Genomic DNA, 20,243 nt, shown 5'->3' with positions numbered 1-20,243 from the left:
AAAAGAGTCCCAAAAAAAGCTCCACATCGATAATCCAGAGTCTCTTACACATATAGAGCTACACTGAAAACAGAGGCAGGAGCCGAAAAACGGTGATTCCAACTGTACTGTCGCGTGTTCCATCCCACGACAACGCGCTCAGTGTTAAATGCGCGCTCGTGCAGGCGCCACAACGACTTTTCAACGCGAAAAGAATGTCGATTCTCGATTTTGGCGGCGCGCTCGACGATTTCAATACTTTTCACCTGGGATTATGCGAGACGGGATAAGATTTTACCGATAGCGACGATGCTAGGGTGAATTTATGTGATTGGCACGATGGCAGTGGAAAGTGTTGTTGTTGGTGTGATACTGTTAGTGATAGGATTTGGTGGGTTGTTCACGTTGGATTCGAAGGAGTTTCAGAAGAGTCGTAAGTTGCAGATTGTTTTTGATTTGGTTTTTAGTGAAGAAGTTTTGAAAAACAATATTTTTTACCATATTTGCAATGGTATAATGTAAATTGTATTTACTGCTTAGGTCTGTGTTTTCAACATTTTATACTATGTCAGGAACTAGACTGGCATTAATCTTCCAAAAATATATAAATTTTACTTAAGAGTCTATTACGCTGTACTGTTCTGGTTGCTCTCAGGGGTCGGGCAAAGCAGGTGTTTGGCCGAAGGAAATATATAATATATTTCAGAAATCTGCCTAAGGCTTAATCCGATCCTGTCGTGTTAAGCCACATCCAAAATTTCAAACACACGTGCTTTGACTAAAACTTGACTAGCAGAACTTCAGCATTTGTCATAAAATAGCGAGCAATTTGTAACAAAACCATATAAATTATATATCACTGTAACCACAAAACTTCAATCTGTTTCCGTATTATTTATGACTATATTTTCGAGAAAATTTAGTCCAAACATAAGAAATATTTTGTTGATGTTTGACCATCAAATTCTTAAAAATAAAGAAGTTCTAAAAATGTGCTACAATATGGATATAATACAATCCGTTGTCTTTAATTTCCTTCATCATTTGTGTAAAAATACCTAGCCAGTTTTACATAAAACGTTAAATGCCGAACGCTTATTTTGCCAATTTTTCGGACTACTGAAATGGACTCTTGAATCCAGCCATGTCATAGAACTACTTTCATCGCAAAACTAATGTCCATTCTGAATATTGACAGCGCTCTCCACGATATCCGTACTTCCCACTTGCGAGACTAGCTCAGATTTTACCGACGATGATAGGGTGAATTAAAACGATTGACACTGTGAAAACTGGTTAGTAACTTAAACAGTGGAAACTGTTTAAGTTAGTTTTAGTTTGATACTCTTAGTGGTAGGATTTGGTAGGTTGTTGACGTTGGATTCAGAGGTGTTTCAGAAGAGTTGTATTGCATACAGAGAAGACCAGGCTACTAGTAACATAACAAGTTGCCGGACGAATTTGCGTTTACCCAATTTGCGTGCGTACTCGAGATTCACTGCCGGCTAGTCGGCTAGTCAGGCAGTACGCAGTTACAGTTGTGCTTGGACGGGTCGGTCGTGACAGACTAGGAATACGACGCGAGAAGTGCCGAGTATTTATTATTTTCATTTTAAGTGTTTACCTTCACTTAAGGTAACATTTAAAATAAAAATACTCAAATCTTTATTATTTGAGTGTGTTTACAAGCCAAAACTAAAAATAAATAAATTCTCTAAACCCAAAAAAAAACTAAAATATTACTCTAAATAAAAAAAAAGTTATAACAAGTGTTGAAAAAGACCACCTTCTTGTGCTAGACGCAAAGGCGGTCGCAAAATCCCCGTCTGACAGTGGCTAACATATTAGGGCTAATAGTTTGTAAAGCCTCTCGTATTTTTACTTGAAGCTCATCCAGATTATTAGCCCTATTATGACCATATACTTTGGGTTTTACATAACCCCACAAAAAGAAATCATTGGGAGAAAGATCTGGTGATCTAGCGGGCCACAAAATAGTTCCATATCCACTAATTAAACGGTTAAACACTTGCTTTAACTCCTGTTCTTCATTAATCAACACATCAGGCTTCTTGTGTTTTTGTGGGGACACGCACCCATGTGTTTCAAAATTATTAATAACTCTTGATATAGTAGGTAAAGATAGAATTGCCCTGTTCACAAAAGTTTGTGGAAAAATTATTTGTATATCCCGATAAGACCTATTTTGGAAATACCATTTTACAATTTGAATTTTCTCACGAACTTCGTAAACATCCATTATTTTACTTAAAAAATAAATTTTACACGAGAACTGTCGCGAGAATCTATGTATTCGTTTTGGCTATTAAAACACGAATAAATACAAATTATGAAACATTCTTATCACATATTTACCTATTTTTATTTTATCGTATTTTTTCGCCTGCTTTTTATCCGGCGGACGGGTATACGCTAATTCGTCCGGTTCTGCCTATGTTACTACTACGGTGGTCCGGTCTGTATAGTAAGAGTCGTAGTCGGATCATTATTGAAGAATGTTGTCGATTTGCTCAATAATCTTGTGTTTTATTACCAGTTTGCATCTTACCGGCTATTACCGGCATCTTACCGGCTATTTAGAGACTCTCTTTGTAGTTGAGCCCATTGTTGTTAAACCAAACTTATGTAGAAGCTATGTTTATCATTTGTCTATAATACACAATCCACCAGGAATGCTAAAATATACTGGTTTTAGTCTCTATAGAGAGTGACGTTTGTTAATTTCTAGATATAAAACAACTGATCAACGAATATGGAAATATACTGGGTGCGTCTCAAAAGTGGCTCACCCCCTATAACTTTTTTATTTTTTCAGATAAAAAAACGAGGATTGGTATGTTAGTATATGACATAAATTAGGATTGATTGACGTATTCAATTGTTTTTGGTCACTTCCTGTTTCACCGGAAATGACTACAACTTTTGATTTTTAAATGGTACCCTCGGTATTTTTTTATTTAATTCAATCTAGAGTGCCATGGCTATGTTAAAAACACTAATTCTTAATCAAGGAGCCTTGGAAAAATAGATTTGATTTTCTAATGTTATTAGTGTCTTCTCCTGGCCAGTTAAAAGTTGCCCAAATCGTATTTTTAATCATATCTCAATTTTTTCAAATGGAACGAGGGTGGCTCATTAGCATATTTGGAAAAAGCATTTTTTTACGAATAATTTGATACCACACACTTGGTATTTCTAGTCAAATTTTCGTTACGAACCGCAAGTTATAATTTCAAATAAACCATATGCGAAAATGTCAAAAGTTGACATATGATAGTCATTTAAAAATTAAAAGTTGTAGTCATTTCCGGGAAACCAGGAAGTGACCGAAAACAATTGAATACGTCAATCAATCCTAATTTATGTCATATACTAACATACCAAATCTCGTTTTTTTAACTAAAAAAATAAAAAAGTTATAGGGGTGAGCCACTTTTTAGACGCACCCAGTATAAGCGCAAAACGTTGATTTTTTAAATGGATTTTTTTGTTTTTTACGTCTTTTTTTCTTTTTTCTTAAGTCATTTCTTTTAAAATTAATTATAAGTTTTTTATTTTGTTTTATATTTTTTTGTATGTATGAGGGTACTTACTACTTATTGTCAGCTTTGTTTTTTAAGATTCAAGACTTTTCATGTTTTCATTGTTTCTTTTACTATTTTTGCTAGGTATCTGTTTAATTGCTGTTTCTGTCAGCTTTACCGATCATACATAACCTAACCTCTCGACTCCAAACAGTAAAAACAGGAAAACAGACATGAAATAGAGACAACAGAAATGATAAAACAGACACGAATTCAGTAAAAAGCTACTGTCTGTCTCAAATATCATTAGTAGTATCACACATCACCTAGTAAAATTAAAAATAGAAAATATTAAGTAAAATTAAAATTGCGTATAAGATATGTAATAGAAAAGATCCGAAAACAATATCATCTGAATAGTTTGAATAAACACCGCAATATACTAGCATACTATTGAGAAGTTGGTGAAACTGCAATTTATTAATAAATTAAAAAGAAACTACTTTTGTATATGGCAGTATAGTTGTTAAGTGACAGCATTGTATTTAAAAAAACTAAAAAATATTGATAATGAAAAAACGCAAAAACGCATAAATTCGGTAGTTTATAAATAAAGTACGAGTAAGTTGAAACAAATCACACAGCAAGGGAATCCTGGATTGATTACTTGTCAGAACTATACAAATCAGAAGAAATAGAGGTTGAACTAAATACACCCGGAATAATGACCAACGACAACGTACAGATTGAGGCAGCCGACATAATTACATCCCTTCGAAAGCTAAAGAATAGGAAAAGCCCAGGGCAAGATGATATCCCAAACGAATTACTTAAATATGGCGGCCAAAGTCTCATGCAGCAGCTAACATCCCTGATTCAAAAAATTCTTTACCAACACAGGATACCCGATAAATGGCGAGCCAGCACCACTATCTTGATGTTTAAAAGAGGAGATAAGAAGCTGCCCTCAAACTATAGAGGCATAAATCTTCTAAGCACCACACTAAAACTTACGACAAAAGTGATAACAACCAAAATAAACGACTTAACATGCTTAGCAGATGAACAGCAAGGTTTCAGATCGGGCAGATCATGTACAGACGCAGTTTTTGTCATAAGACAGATAACAGAAAAATCAATCGAATATAACAAACCAGCGTATATGTGTTTTATTGATTTAGAAAAAGCGTTCGACCGTGTGCAGCTAAGAGACGTTGTACACCTTCTTTACAATAGGCAAATCCCACACAACCTCGTTAAACCATACAAAACATATATGAAGCGAACCAAATTCAAGCTAAAATTAACGGGGTCCTGACCGAACCAATAAATGTAGGCTGTGGTATCCGACAAGGTGACTCCCTGAGCCCTCTTCTTTTCAACATGATTATGGACGAAATAATAGGAAATGTACGTTTACTGAAGGGATACAGTATGGGCGACCAGGAAATTACTATTCTATGCTATGCCGATAACGCCGTATTGGTAGCTGAAAATGAGAACGATCTACAGCGCTTATTACATCGATTTAATTGCACTGCCAAATCACTTAATATGATAATATCGACCCAGAAAACTAAATGCATGACGAGATTAAAAGTACCACTAAGATGCAAACTGGAAGTCGAGGGCAATGTTATTCAGCAAGAGATGAAGTTTAAGTATCTAGGCATAGAAATCTCAGGATATGGTGATGTAGAAGCGGAGGTGCGAGAACGGACAACGAAAGCAACCAGAATAGCAGGATGCCTGAATTATACAATATGGCGAAATAAAAACATTGAGGTGGAGACTAAAGCGAGAATTTACAAAGCAACGGTACGACCAATAATGACATACACTGCAGAAACTCGACCTGATACAGCGAAAACTAAACAACTACTAGAAACAACCGAAATGAGAGTACTACGCAGAATAGCTGGAAAGACGCTTCTGGACAGGGAAGAAATGAAAGCATAAGAAGAGCGTGCAAGGTGGAAAATGTAAATGAGTGGGTACTCAACAGAAAGGAAGAATGGAACGAGCATATCAGCAGAATGGACAACAGAAGGATAGTGAGAGTTGCACGCGACAAATCACCGCTAGGTCGCAGAAGCTTAGGACGTCCACGAAAACGATGGAGCGACAACTTGTCAGTCTAACGGGTAGAGACGACGAAACCAAACAGGCGATTCGCCTAGTATGAAGAAGGAAGAAGGAAGATAAATAAAGTAAAAGTCAATTCAGAAAAAATACGGCATAATTATAGATTATACTTGTATTAAAAGATTTAATCACAGAAAATAATTTTCCTTAGTAATACTCCATAATACTCTTTTTAAACCTAACGGCTTTAAACTTGTGGAGTGATGAACTTTTGACTGATGTTTCTATTTAACTTATTACAGATGAATCCAGAGAAAAAGACAAAAATAAATTTTTATTTTGATACTTTAATGGGTTTCGAAATCTAGATCCTTGGAGCGATTGCCTACGCGTTTATTTTTAAATATTTCAGCTCAAGAAGTGACAGGCTTTACTCATTTTTCATTTTTGAAACGAATATAAATTCATCATTTAAATAGAAATATATCACGGGTAATAACGACAATAATAGATAACTAAACAAGAAATATACAGTTGCCATATTTAATATTATGGTCAAATGGTGGCAAATCAACATAAGCAAATCAAAATAATTTTAATTTGTTGCTAAAAAGTGAGACAATTACATTTTTAGGAATTCTATTTATTCAGGATAAGCTGTGTGTGAAGAAAAATATTTCAAGAAGAATATTCGGTTGAGCTTGCAACTGTTTGGCAACCTCGGTAACGTATAATAGTGTGAACCCGCACACGAATCGATTCGAATGGAACTAGTTTGAAATCAGTCACAAATCTATTGTTTGAGACCATTTGCGACAATTTTCCTGTTTTTAGGTGATTTCCACGTGACTATTTTATATAAAAACGTACGTTGACCCAGTCATTATAAGTGAATATCTTCTAATGAGTGAATAAAGACACAAATCTCACAATCTTTAATGATAGTTATTTATGGTACTAGTGTGTTATCTTACATATAAGTTACGCTGGGAAATGTTTAGTTAGGTTAGGGCTAATTTTATCAAGTGTCTTATATGTTATAACACGCGAGTGCCATACAAAAATTTATCAAACAGCAGAACTGTTTCATGTCCAATCTATAAAGAATAATTGATTTAAAAGAAGCTACCAGTTCTACTTTCATTGTTGCGAATTAATAAATTATCAGGGTGCGTTTATGTTACTATGTAATATAGATATGCGTTTTTTGATTTTTTGTAAATAATAAAAAGCACTGACATTAAGACGTCATTTAGATAAATCGCGATTTTTTAACGATAAAATAGTGAATTATCAACCAGAAAGTCGGATTTTAAAGAAAAATGATTCAGGAAGATCTTCCGCAAGATATTATTTACCAAGCAGAGGCGGATACAGCACAAATACTGCCAGTAAAGTCTCGTGGCGTATATGATAGGGAATTCAAGGCGTTTGAAGAGTGGACGAAAGTAAAACATGTCAAAGGTATAAATGAAACTATTTTGCTTGCTTATTTCTTTGAACAACAGAAGAAATTTGTTCCATCATCCTTATGGACTAAAGCTTAATTTTCATGCATCCGTTGTTCGACGATACGATGATACGATATTAAATTCAACCAAAAAAATTAATATCGTATCGTCGGACAACGGGTGCATGAAAATCAAGCTTAAGTATTCAATGCTCAACTCTACAGATTTATAAAAATATTAGATTTTCCGAATTCCCAAAACTTATAAATTTTCTCAAAATAAAGGGAAATTCTAAAAATTCTTTCACAGCATCAAATTCTATTTATTGAGACGAAGAAAACGGAATTCTTCACTGCGAGTAAGAAAGTAAGAGTTATTCTCCCAAGTCGTTTTACTACCTCTAATTCGTCAGTTACAATATTACAAAAATATGTATTTATCACATCTCATCTTATTTTAATAAGCTTAAAACCCGAAAGTTTTTGACAAAGATTATACGTCTCCGACGAGATCTAGGTGGTCGAGATGTGGAAAAACAGACTATAATTTTTGTAAACAATACCACTAGCATGACTATTTTCTTTTGTGATGTAGAAAATATGTAAAATACTATTAGATATTCATTAGGGCTTTAAGGTTGACAGGGCTTAAAGAGCATAGAAAACACAACACAAGAATTATTATTCTGCCTATTCATAATGGGGAGACCTTGTTATTACATGTATCCCATTTTTATTTTGCATCATCTTTATGGTCAAGTAAATTATTTGCGAAATAGTATCTTAGTTTGATCCAGCTTACTTTTTATGTCAGCTTCAAAACAGAATTTTGGTTTTCCCCTACGAAATAAAAAATTACTCTTATATGGCTAATTCAATATGTATGGCGACCCACTATTATGCATAAGAAATATTGTGAAACAAAATGGGTATATTGGCAGCAGGGGTGGATGGGGAAGTGGAAACCGGCCCGGGAAAAACAGGCAACCGGCCTAAATCCACAAAAAGAAAATGACCATAACAAAGAAACATATTTTATTTATTAATATTATAAGTAAGGGTGTTTTTCGCTTGTGCGAAAAAGCTCTATTACCTTCGGTTTTAAAAATAAATTAAATTGTCTTGATCAAAATTTTCGTAAAGACCAATATTGGGTCGGACATCTGAATTTTTACTACAAAATTGCTCAGTTTAACAGGATTCTACCGCTTTATTTCCATTATCGGTAACGGTAATTTCATCTTGAATAGGCTACGATTTTGAGAAACGATTTTGAGAAACTTTAAGACTTCCTGATTCATTCAGTTCAGCTGACCCAATCCTCTGTGAAATACATTACTTTTAGCTTTAGTTTAAACCTTATTTAACTCTTCTCTGCTCTCTCAGTAAATTTTAGCAAATTAATTTTAGCAACATTTTAAACAACAATTTAGACTTGGCTTTCAGTTCTCAGACTTGGCTTATAGTCTGTCCCCAATTCAAGCCAAGCATACATATGTTTTCTCCGTCAACCGCAGAGTTCGCGTCAAATTCGTCTACTTTTTTACAAAGGGAAGCTCGAAAAATATTGCACCGAGGCCCCCAGTTGTCAATCTACGCTACCGTATTCTTAGTATACATTTAGATTGAGACTATTTAAATTTACCTAATGCTATTTATTCTTTTTTTTTTGCTGACAGTCAGTCATATTTATTAGTTATTAACATAAGAATAGTCAGTAAAACTTTACAGGGTGTAGATTTTAAATAAATGCAAATATATTCAGGGGTGGTATATTTCGACCCCAGGAACACGTCTATGAGTTTTTTTGCAAAAAAAGATGTTAAAGGTCGAGCATTTTCTTTTAAATTTTCCTGTGTATTTTAGAAAACATTTTAGAACTTCCTGTTCATCGCAAATTTTCCCCCACGGTATAGTTTCTTAATCTCTGATATTACGGCACTAAAAGAGATGCAAATACCGAAAAAATGCGGTGGCTCAAATTTTGTTAAAAATAAATCTATTTTTTTAAATTTCCAGACTTTAATAACTCGATTGGACTTATTTGAAACTCGATAAAGAGAATATATAATGGTTATTTTATTGAGATCTACGAGCCCTGAAAATATTTGCACGTATAGACTCGCCTTGTATAATAAACATTTTCAAACCGAACAAACAACAGATGATTATTAAAATTAAAAGTATCCCAGAGAAAGACATTTTACAATAGTTATTTTACAAATTGGTGTTTATGTTAAAAAGCAACTGACGATTATACTGATGAAAATGGATTAGTTAGTTATGGATCACTAAGGATCTTATGTCACTTTACTTAGAAGATTAACCATTTAATTTTTGCTAATCCAGTCTTTTTGGAGTTCTGATCGAGACCGGCTCACCGGAAATTTTCCCGCTTTCCCATATGGCCCATCCACCTCTGATTGGTAGAATGATAAAAAACGTTTTTAAGTGCCAAAAGCATCTCCCATTCAGCAATCTGCATCCAACGCACTCTCTTCCACACTAAAGATAGAAATTAAATTTACAAACCAACTTTACAAAAACGAGTTTCCAACAAAACAGCTAAACTCACACACGTACAAATAAATCTATCTAAACGCACAATAAAATGCTCTAAATAAATATATGTCGATTTGGAGCCTACAATTTCTTATAAGTATTGATAGGTCAAATTCTCAGGGGAGGAAAATAAGTGCTTTTTTTCAAACGTCACAAAAGCATTTATTTTTGCGAAGTTATTGACAATATAGAAAAGTAATTTTAACGCCTAAGTATAAAAGTAAAGCACCTTTATGTCTAAGTACAAAAGTACGAAAATATATTATTAAACTGACATAAAGTGTCAAATTTAACGCGTAACCATAGTTTCTTGATATATAATTATTATGACTTTTATGTTTTTTAATCATCATATTGAGCAGAGGCCAACAATATTTATTTAGAGTTGCACAAAGACACGGTTTCGCCTTTTAATCCATACATTTAATGACTTATGTCCGTAAGTATTATTTTAACAAAAATATTAACGTGAAAATTAGATGCATTACAGATAGTCCCATACTAAGCACAGTATAAATATGTTTTTTTTTGTAAAAAACTTTCTTATCGTTTGCATTTTATGCCCATTATGTTTGTTTAGGGTTTGTGTTCAAAATTCAAACTAGTCGCATTGCGACCCGATTCAATTCTTAAGATTCTTTATGTCTCATTGTTCGTCTCAAATTTTATGGATCCGTGCTAGCCACGATTCAACTGAACGAACCGTATTCTAAGCGGTGAATCGAATATCACGATTCATTTTTAATACTCGTTCAATCCTTGCCTACCTCTAATGTATATACACAAAAAGCAAAACATTGTACTGAACTTTAAACATATAAAAATCCGGAATCAGTAGTTTAGTAATGCCTTCTATCTAGTTGTAGGTAGGATAATTACCACAACACTGAACCGGATTTAAATTACAAGATTTAACCGAGAAGAGAAAAAACAAACCGAAACTAAATGAAAAAAGTTAAAAGTAGGGGAAAGCGAGCTTGAAACTACGTTTTATCGGCTTCGCAGTCTTGCATTTCCAGTCGGGAGGTTTCGCCCGATGCGGAGCTTAATTGCTACGAAAAAGGAACCGAAAGAAATACGGAGCTTTGTTTAAATTCTAACTGATTAAACAGACTATCTTTATAAAAAAGGATAATTGCATTAAGGTAAGCTTGTCTATAGTTTTATATTTCTAAGTAGCTGATACGAATTAAGCGTTCGACTTAATTAAATTGGTATTGTTTCTGTCTGGATTGAAAAGATGAAGTTGGGTGGATTAAGTATCAACAGGTTTCAATGTAAATGGGGAAGTCTCATAATCTTATTAATATATCTAAAAATAATTAGAAACCTGGTAATTACATGTTTTAATTTACTTAGAATGGATAATGAATAATAATTGCTCTAATCCTTGCTCTAAGCATCAACAACCAAATCTATCAACGCAGTTCTAACACTACAAAAAGTTGTGAGTTTTCATGTAAAACCAAGACAGTTATTTAAGTTAGTTTGTGCAGATTAAAGAGTCATCGTATACATATAACATTTTTCATAAAAACATATGACTTTTTAAAAATTGCTTTAGTATGGATTATATTAAAATTTCGGATTACAATAATTGAATTTAATTCTGAAAAATTCTACTAAAATAACAATTCGTAAACGCGAAAATGTACACACATATGCACGAAATCAAACAATTATTTAGACAAAACGGTTAAACTTTGATGCGAAATCAAAAAACTTTCGATTGCGGTAGACTAAAGACGTTCTTACAGGCGGCGTCATGGAATATAAACAAACTTTGCTCGCTGGGGCCGTTAAACGACAGACAATGTTCATACGCGAAATGCTTTAATAAAACGGCTTTCATTAGCAACGAAACGAATAATTATTATTGTTTTATTATGTAAAATATTTCTTGGCTAAATGTTGACTTGATGGAAGAGTTTAGACACATCATTTATTTGCTTGACGCCCGCTAGTTTTTTTCTTCTTTTTTTGTTTGTTAGAACAAAATGTTTCCTTGAACATGTGTGTTCTATATTATGTGTATTGTGTAGCACAACAAAGTTTAAATATTTTGTAATAATTAAACATATTTTTTTCTTTTTTTTTTTAATTAGCTGATTTGACTAACTTTTTACCGCCAAACAGTGAAATGTGAAATTATTGTTGAACTTACCACCACTACGTATTTTCATACAAAGCGAAGCCATATCTGTCATGTATACATATACATACTGCCATTACTCGCTGACGAGTATTCGACACGCATCAAAAGATGGTCACACAACACGTTTTCTTTCATGAGCTTTTCTGTGACTGAAAAGCCCGATACGTGATGTTATTTTCCTACCACACTCCGGCATTCAAAAATCTCATTGCTTTGTTGCCTCTTTACTTTTTGGTTGTCGCTGTTAACTGAGTTTACAATTCTTCTCCATTGAGTTCTATTGTGAACTGCTTCTTCCCAATGATTCTGCATGTTAATCCCCTTTAAGTTTTCGTGGAAAATGTCCTTGTACCTTTTGAATTGTCCACCCGGCCTCCTCTTAACGTGGACAAGCTCACCGTAAAGCAGAGATTTTGGTATGCGGTTTTCTTGCATTCTGCATACGTGACCAGCCCATCTTAAGCGGGATTTTGTAACCACGACTTCAATACTGTCGCAGTTAGCTTTTTCAAGGACCGATACGTTTGAGACATGATGGAACCACCAGATTCTTAAGAGTTGTCTAAGGTGTCTCTGTTGCAACTTGTTTAATGCCTTCATGTGTCGGCGGTACGGCATCCAGGCTTCGCTCCCATATAACATGGTGGGGATTATAATTGCACGGTACACTGCCAGTTTCGTTTTTGTACTCAAGTCATTATTGTAGAAAACCCTGTCTTTTAATTTCCAGAATGCTCTTGAGGCGATGCTAATCCTGTACTGAATTTCAGAGTCGATATTGGCCTTTTCCGTCAAAAAAAAACTGCCGAGGTAATTAAATTCCGCTATATATTCCAATAGTTCCTCTCCGATTTTTACAGCATTGTTATGATCTTCCGGGGGAGTGCACATGATTTTGGTTTTGTCGATGTTTAGCGTAAGACCCAAAGCCTCGTATGCCCAGGTATATGTGTTCAACATTTCTTGTAATTGTTGTAACGTGTTTGCAACTAGAGCGCAGTCATCAGCGTATTGAAGTTCTGTGATGAATTTTGTACGTGTTTTTGCCCTCAGTCTATTTATGTTAAACAGACCGTCGTCATATCTTTATCTAATACCCAACCCTCTCTCCTGCAGTTTGCTGTCCACTATAATGGAGAGCGCTGCCATGAACATGTTGAATAGAAGAGGCGCTAAGACAACTCCTGTATTAGTCAGGAAGGGATCGCTCAGTGATCCATGATGTGACACTCTTGACTGGTTGTTGTTATGGAGGCTTTTACACAATGTAAGAAATTTGTTGGGTATTCCGAACTTTTTCGTAATTGCCCAAAGTGCATCTCTGTTCACAGAGTCGAAGGCTTTTGTTAGATCGATGAATGCGACATAAAGTTTAGAATGCTGCTCTTTTACTTTTTCCTGTAGTTGGCGGATGGAAAATATGGAATCGACGGTGCCACGGTTGGTGCGAAAACCCGTTTGCGATTCTGGAAGGATTCTTTCTATATGTGGGTGAAGGCGATTTGTGCGATAGCCAATAGTGAAATTCCCCGGTAATTTCCGCAGTCTAATGCACTTCCAACCAATCTGTCATGCACAGGTTAATTCACGTTCAATTTGTTTAGGAGGGGGGTTAATCACCGCGACCTTACAGATATATATTGTGTGATCCCCTTTCTTGAGTTATAACGAGTTATAACTCATCATACAGCCTCAGAGCTTTGACAAAAGAAAGTATCTGAGACGGTTCCACAGAGGTCAGCTCTACCAAAGTTTATTGCACGAACGGCTGTCGTCTCGGCGCACTCAGTGATATGGTGTTCTGGTGTTTCCCCATTTTCCCCACACAATCTGCATTCTCCGTTGTTTCTTTAGTACATAAGCCAGACGCATAGTGCTGAAAACCAGAAGCTAATTGAAGACCTAAATGCAGTTAATGTATTGGAATTACCGCTAGATGCGACAGCTAAGCGGCGTTCGACTCGATATATCCTAAGGCAATAATAGAAGCCCTAGAGAAATAGGGTAATAACAGGTCTTATATAGAAATTCTCGCCAATATATACAAAGAAGCCAAAGCAAGAGTAATGATATATAAAACAACACCAGAGTTCTCAACTGGCTAAGGAGTACGACAGGGAGACGCGATATCCCCATAGATGTTTAGAGCAACGCTAGAAGAAAACATCTTCTGTCTACTGGACTGGACCAACAAAGGATTAAAAATAGATGGAGAATATCTTAACCATCTACGATTCGCTGATGACATAGTCCTAATTTCAAATAGTCCTGAAAAACTACAAGCACAAATTAACGAACTAAATACAGCCAGCAATAAAGTAGGCTATAACTAAAATAATATACAACGTACTAGTAGACAGAAAATACATTCTAGTAAATAACACAACACTGGAAAATAGTGGAAGAATAGATATATTTGGGACAACTAATACACAGCTCGGGAACTCAATTACCAGAAATCAATAGAAAAATTAAGTTAGCATGGAGTACTTATGTAAGAAACTCAATCATATTCAAATCTATAATGCCACTTTATCTAAAGAAGAAAACGACCAAACCAAACCTGAGATGGATCCATGATATTAGGAAATTAGCAGGGATAACTTGGGCCCGCATAGCCAGCAATAGGCAACCAATGGGCTCAACTACAAAGAGAATATCTAAATATGTGAGGGAGGCTACACCATAATTAAAAATTGATAAATAATCTGAGAATGATGATGATAATGATGAGCTTACCAGAACGTTACTAATCAGAAAGAAGAAGATGCATAATAAGAAGATGGAAAGCATTAATTCGCGCTGAAATCATTCGTCGTGACGTACATTCGCTGCCAATTCACGTCTACACCTGAGAAATATTTTCTCGCGAATGCGAACGAATGGTTGGGTTAGGTTAGGTAGAATTCGTCAAGTGTGTCCTCGGCTTTAGATATTTTGATATGTGCACCTTTGGAAACACTGCATGCCGATGTTTTGCTCTGTCCAGAAAATTATTTTTTTTTAATTACAAAATAGTTTCAATTAGCCAACAAAACAAGCTCACGATTATGCCAAAATATTTTAAGTATAAATAACCACTATCAAATTTTTACGTCTAACTAGAATATTTAGCTTCTGATAATTAATTATGTTGTTATATCATTAAAGTAATTATAATTCTAGAACGAAGTTAATATTTATTTAAGTATAAAAGCTTGAAAAAAAAACGAATAGAAGATTAAGAAAAATTTAAATTAAAAATTAAATTTGATTATTATTATTTACTTAATTTTATTTAATATTTTGGGAATATCGTCACCCAATAATTTAATAATTAAAAGCTAAATGGAAAATGTTCTGAAATATCCAGAAAATTACCAGGAAATTCATTGCTTTGAATGTGTTGATTTGTGAATGTCAAAATCAGGGTTCAGTAGCTAACAGAAATATTGAGGAAATGTTAGCTGCTGTGTTTGTTGCCGCTAATAGCTGTTTTATTTTAACGTTTTCCAATATTACGTGATCAGTAGTTTTATTGTTCCGATATAATGACTGACAAAAGTCAATAAAACAGTAACATTTTCAACATTGGCTATTTTCGTAAATATGCTTGCATGACGATAGTGTCTGATGAAATTGGATACTTACGTTATTGGCCAGGTATTTTCCTAAATTCACTGTATGCATCGTTGCCCGAAACACATGCATTGTCCGTAACATGCATACATTTTCTAAACATGTTCTAGGACATCATAGCATACAACAAACATATACAAACCAAGAGAAATGTAGTGTTAGAGTGGCTCCTTCTGTATACTATTTTCCTAAAAACGTTTACTTGGCTATTCATAAAAATTCAGTATACATTGACCACTACAAAGTTGGGTAAGTGACGAATGTACGAGTATTTTATATTAGTTTTCACATTTTGTTTGGTTTTCTCCAAAATATGCAAAGGAGAAAATATTATTACGTTTAATAAGATTTTGTTGCTTTTAGATTCCAAAGACTTTTTGAAAACGGACTGCAGAAACGGGCCTTACTGAGACTATTTGTGAAGAAACCAAAATGCGAAGAGCACATGAGCAATTTCAGTGGAATTGGAATAACGGAAACCAAATTTATATTCACTGTATTTCTGATTGGAATAGGAGCTAGTTTATCTATTCTCTTGTTAGAAATATCTATTTTTAAAATCACCCATTCGTTGATTTATTATAATATTTTAAGGAAATATCATGTACTACAATCTTATACCAACTAAACACACGTTTAAATACATATATGTTGTTAAAAATAATGTCTATAGGATTGTGGAGTTGCCTGGCTAGTTGCTATTGAAACAGGAATCTAAAAAATAAAATTTATTTATTGTATGTTATAATAATTGTCAATTTCTTTTTACTGGTAAAACAAATATGCTTTCCAACACAAATGCTTAACGTTTCAAAAAAATTATATTATAATCAAAGAACCGATAGCCTCTAAGGGAAAAATAGATGACTTTTAAAATCCAATCATTTTAAATATTAATAAATGTACCTATTGCTCAGGCATCTGTAAATGTGATATTAATACTATATAAATGATTTTTTTGGAAATTGCGTACCTAGATATTTCGCTACGGAAACAGATATCTGTGAATAAAATTAAAAAAGTTACCACAGGAATAGGACTATGAGATTTTTTAAACCTATATACAGTTTTTTTTAGTTAAAAAACAAAATAATTTTAAAGGAAGAAGAAAAAAAAAATAGAAAAGTCTAGTGCTTCTGAAAATTTAAGCAAAAAAACTTTTTTTTTATTTCAAAGTAAAATATCTCGGCTATTTTGGACTTATTTGAAAAACAGAAAAGAAAAAATATATTTCTTTTATAGAGGTCCATCAGCCCTGAAAATATTTGCACTTATCTAAAGCGGCCCATACATTATCAAACAAATTGTGCAACAAAGCGATGCGCAACGTTGCGTTCCACAACTGATTCAGTGGCCCATACATTATCAAACAAATTGCGCAACAAAGCGATGTACAACGTTGTGTTGCACAACTGATTCAGCGGCCCATACATTATCAAACAAGTTGCGCAAAAAAGGGATGCGCAACGTTGCGTTGCACAACTGCATTAACTGCAGCAGCAACTGCAGTAAAGCAAATGTTAAAGACATAATATGAACAGAGAATTGATCTGGATAATATTATTTTTCTAAAATGTTTTTATTATCTCCCTGTATAGGATACGTCAAAATAATACATCGAAATAAGTTTTATTTATTTTTATAGTTAAGCAACGGTTGTTATTCTTTCCGTGTAACAATATCTGTTTAAAAATAACCTCGCACTATATTAATGATAGAAAACATTAATGTAAATAACGAAAGATACTTAATGGGTCTTAGATAATGATTGATGGACGGTTTAGTATATGTTTTTAATGTAATTACGATGGTTATTTTTTATTTATTTATTATTTTCCTAGTGACGTCACAGGTGGTATGCGCGAACTGAACGAAATTGGAGCCGCTATCGATCATACCTTGTATTCTTTGTACCATGACGTCTAAACGCCTTTGATGTACCGACTCGAAGCGGATGGTCGAGCGCACGAACGAACGAACGGTGTTCGGTCCCCGTCTAAATATACCGCACTTTCATTCGTTCGTTCGTTCGTTCGTTCGGATAATGAATACGCACCTTAAATCTGAAAGCGCACGCAGACGAACGCCTTTGATGTACCGACTCGAAGCGGATGGTCGAGCGCACGACCGAACGAACAGCCGCATGCGTTCGGTCCCCATCTAAATATACCGCACTTTCATTCGTTCGTTCGTTCGTTCGTTCGTTCGGATAATGAATACGCACCTTAAGAAGCATTTTAGTAAAAAAATACTGAACATATCGACACAAGAAATTAAAAGAAAAGTAAAAGTATTTTAGTTGTTTTTTATACAAGACGATAAAATGGTATTTTATCGTCGTAAATTATTATATCAAGGAATTTATTACGAGTAGAAAAAATATTGTGCTGGGTTGGCGTTGGTTTCTATGTAGTTTGACAAATAAATAAAGCTATCTCTTTAGTTGTCAGTTTTGAGTCAATATTTTTTACATTTTTTAATTCTCTTTCGTGTCGATTGCTGATTGAATTGGAGCCAGAAATGGCTCAAAACGAAATAAGTAAATTACCAACAGATATTCAGGTTGAGGCGACAAACGCCATATCCAAACTACTTCCATTTAAATCCCGAATATCTTATGAAAAGAATACAAAAATTTTCAAAAATGGAAGCAATTAAAAAACGGGCAAGAAGAAAGATCAAGTGAAAACATACTTTTAGCATATTTTCCTGAAAAATCGAAGAAAATGCAGCCGTCCAGTTTATGGGCGTATTATTCAATGCTAAAAAGTACTATACTGGTCAATGTAAACATTGATATTTCAAGGTTAAGGATAAGCTATACCGTATAAATTTCCGTAGAAGTATAGTGACATCTAAACTTTGTAGATATAGCAAGCTCATAGCTCTCTTGAAGCAGTCATCTAGCGGTTACAAACCGAAAAAGTCAAAAATTTTAAACCCAGAAGATGTGATTTTTTCTTTTATTTTGGGTAATGTCAATTTCACCATAAAAATTTGCATGAATAAAAAAATTTATGACGATTCTTTGTAATTTGAATATTTTTAATACAGGATTGCAGAATAAAGTTTTTAACCTATCCTCGCTGTTAAATTATCATTTAATCTACCCTTGCGGTTAAAGTACTATTTTATCTACTATTTTTGATAGATATAAGTCAATTTTAACAGTTGCTATGGAAAAAAAGTTATTATTAAGGGACCCCTAAATGTGCTAACATAAAAAGCATACATAAGAGGTAAAAAAGGTAAGTCAGTTATTGCAGAACATGTATGGTCCAAGCAGCACAACATAAAGTATCTTCTCATTTCTATCAAATGGTATTTTTTATATCAAATCACAATAACATCTTTAGTTAACTAATGACAAAATTTTCAGCAACCATACTGATAATAGTTATTTATGGTAATAGTGTGTTTTTTATCCAAAACAAAATTTTATCCAACTGTTTCATGTCCAATATCTAAAGAATAATTGATTTAAAAGGATCTACCAGTTCTAATTTTATTGTTCCGAATTAATAAATTATCAGGGTGCGTTTATGTTACTCTGCAATATAGATATGCGTTTAGTTTTTTTGTAAATAATAAATAGCACTGACATTCAGACGTCATTTAGATAAATCGCGATTTTTTAACGTTAAAATAGTGTACAGTATAGTATAACCAGTGTAATAATATAGTATAAATAGTGTAATAGTATCAACCAGCAAGTCAAATTTTAAGGAAAAATGATTCAGGAAGATATTCCGCAAGAAATTGCAAGGCTTGTTCAGAGGTTTTATAAAAATGGTAAATGCAGGCAACGCAATGCGTGGAAATCAATACTTCGTCAAGAATGCTATCAAAAATTGCTACGTACTTGGGCCTACAACATCCTCAGCAATACACTGGCCTTTGTATGAGAAGATCATCTGCTACATTACTGGCAAATGCAGGAGTGAACATGACAAACGTTAAAAAGACACGGAGGATAGCGATCTGCAACGGTTGCGGAAGGATATATCGAAGAGTCCATCAACAATAAAATAGCGATTGCGAATAAGATTCAATGTGCTATAAGTGTTCCAGAACGAGCCGTTGTAATAACAGGGCCTATTTCAAGCAGTAGAGGGACATAATCTGAAGGCATACAAGGTTTTGCAATTTCTGAATCTACAAAAAAAAATCGTTTTCATTTAATGTTAATGTTAATTTAAATAAATAATTGAATTAGTAATTTATGAATAAAGCTTAAAAATTTCTATAAAATGGTGTGACTTTGAAGTTATAACACACTAGTTTGTTATAACTTCAAAAACTCACGCGTGTGTTATTATTTATTTTACATGCATGTATGCATGTGAGTAATGTCTGTATAAGTAGTGGCTGTTGGATAAAAATATTATCTTAAATTCAATAGTATACGAAACTCCTACAATCTTAAAAAAAGTAATAATGAATGAATCTTTTGAGTTCTTTTGCACTACTTTCCAACTTGTAAAACTAATAATCTCGAGACGTATAGTGTCCTGCATTTTCTTTATATATTTTAATTGTTGGAATTTAAACACTTTCTGACAGTCCCTTGTAATGCTAATATTTCTCATCTTATACTGAGCTTTGATGTTTAAATTTAAAGCTGCCTGAATCTGTTACTCTTATAATTGGGCCACCCTCTATATTTACTTATTTATAATCATAATCCTGTCTCAAATATAGGTAGACTAATATTTCATGATATGGTCCACATTAAACTGTATAACGTTTAGTAGTTGAAGGCTAAAATGAGGGTAAAGCCACAGGTGGCGCTATTCTCTCGACATCACTGGCTATTTCCTCCATTTAGTATTTATCGTTTTCATGTTTC

The 20,243-nt window shown here is 33.9% G+C and overlaps 1 protein-coding gene and 1 long non-coding RNA gene across 2 annotated transcripts in view; both read left to right on the top strand.

The window, feature by feature from the left end:
- The first annotated feature begins 156 nt into the window (after positions 1-156).
- LOC115874192 (hemicentin-1) overlaps positions 157-20,243 on the top strand; it is a 418,393-nt gene continuing 398,306 nt past the window's right edge. Inside the window, exon 1 of the mRNA XM_030889291.1 lies at positions 157-412. Coding sequence (XP_030745151.1) covers positions 319-412 — 94 coding nt within the window. The 5' untranslated portion in view covers positions 157-318. The remainder of the gene's footprint in view (positions 413-20,243) is intronic.
- Positions 9,958-16,087, top strand: LOC115874194. Its single transcript, XR_004048790.1, has 3 exons — positions 9,958-10,060; positions 10,482-10,766; positions 15,758-16,087. It is a non-coding gene; the product is annotated as an uncharacterized LOC115874194 (long non-coding RNA).

This window comes from Sitophilus oryzae, unplaced genomic scaffold (assembly GCF_002938485.1).
Source record: "Sitophilus oryzae breed Bouriz unplaced genomic scaffold, Soryzae_2.0 scaffold_1241_pilon_pilon, whole genome shotgun sequence".
Taxonomy (NCBI): domain Eukaryota; kingdom Metazoa; phylum Arthropoda; class Insecta; order Coleoptera; family Curculionidae; genus Sitophilus; species Sitophilus oryzae.
The sequence above is the reverse complement of the archived record's forward strand: the minus strand, read 5'-3'. Positions and strand labels throughout refer to the sequence as shown.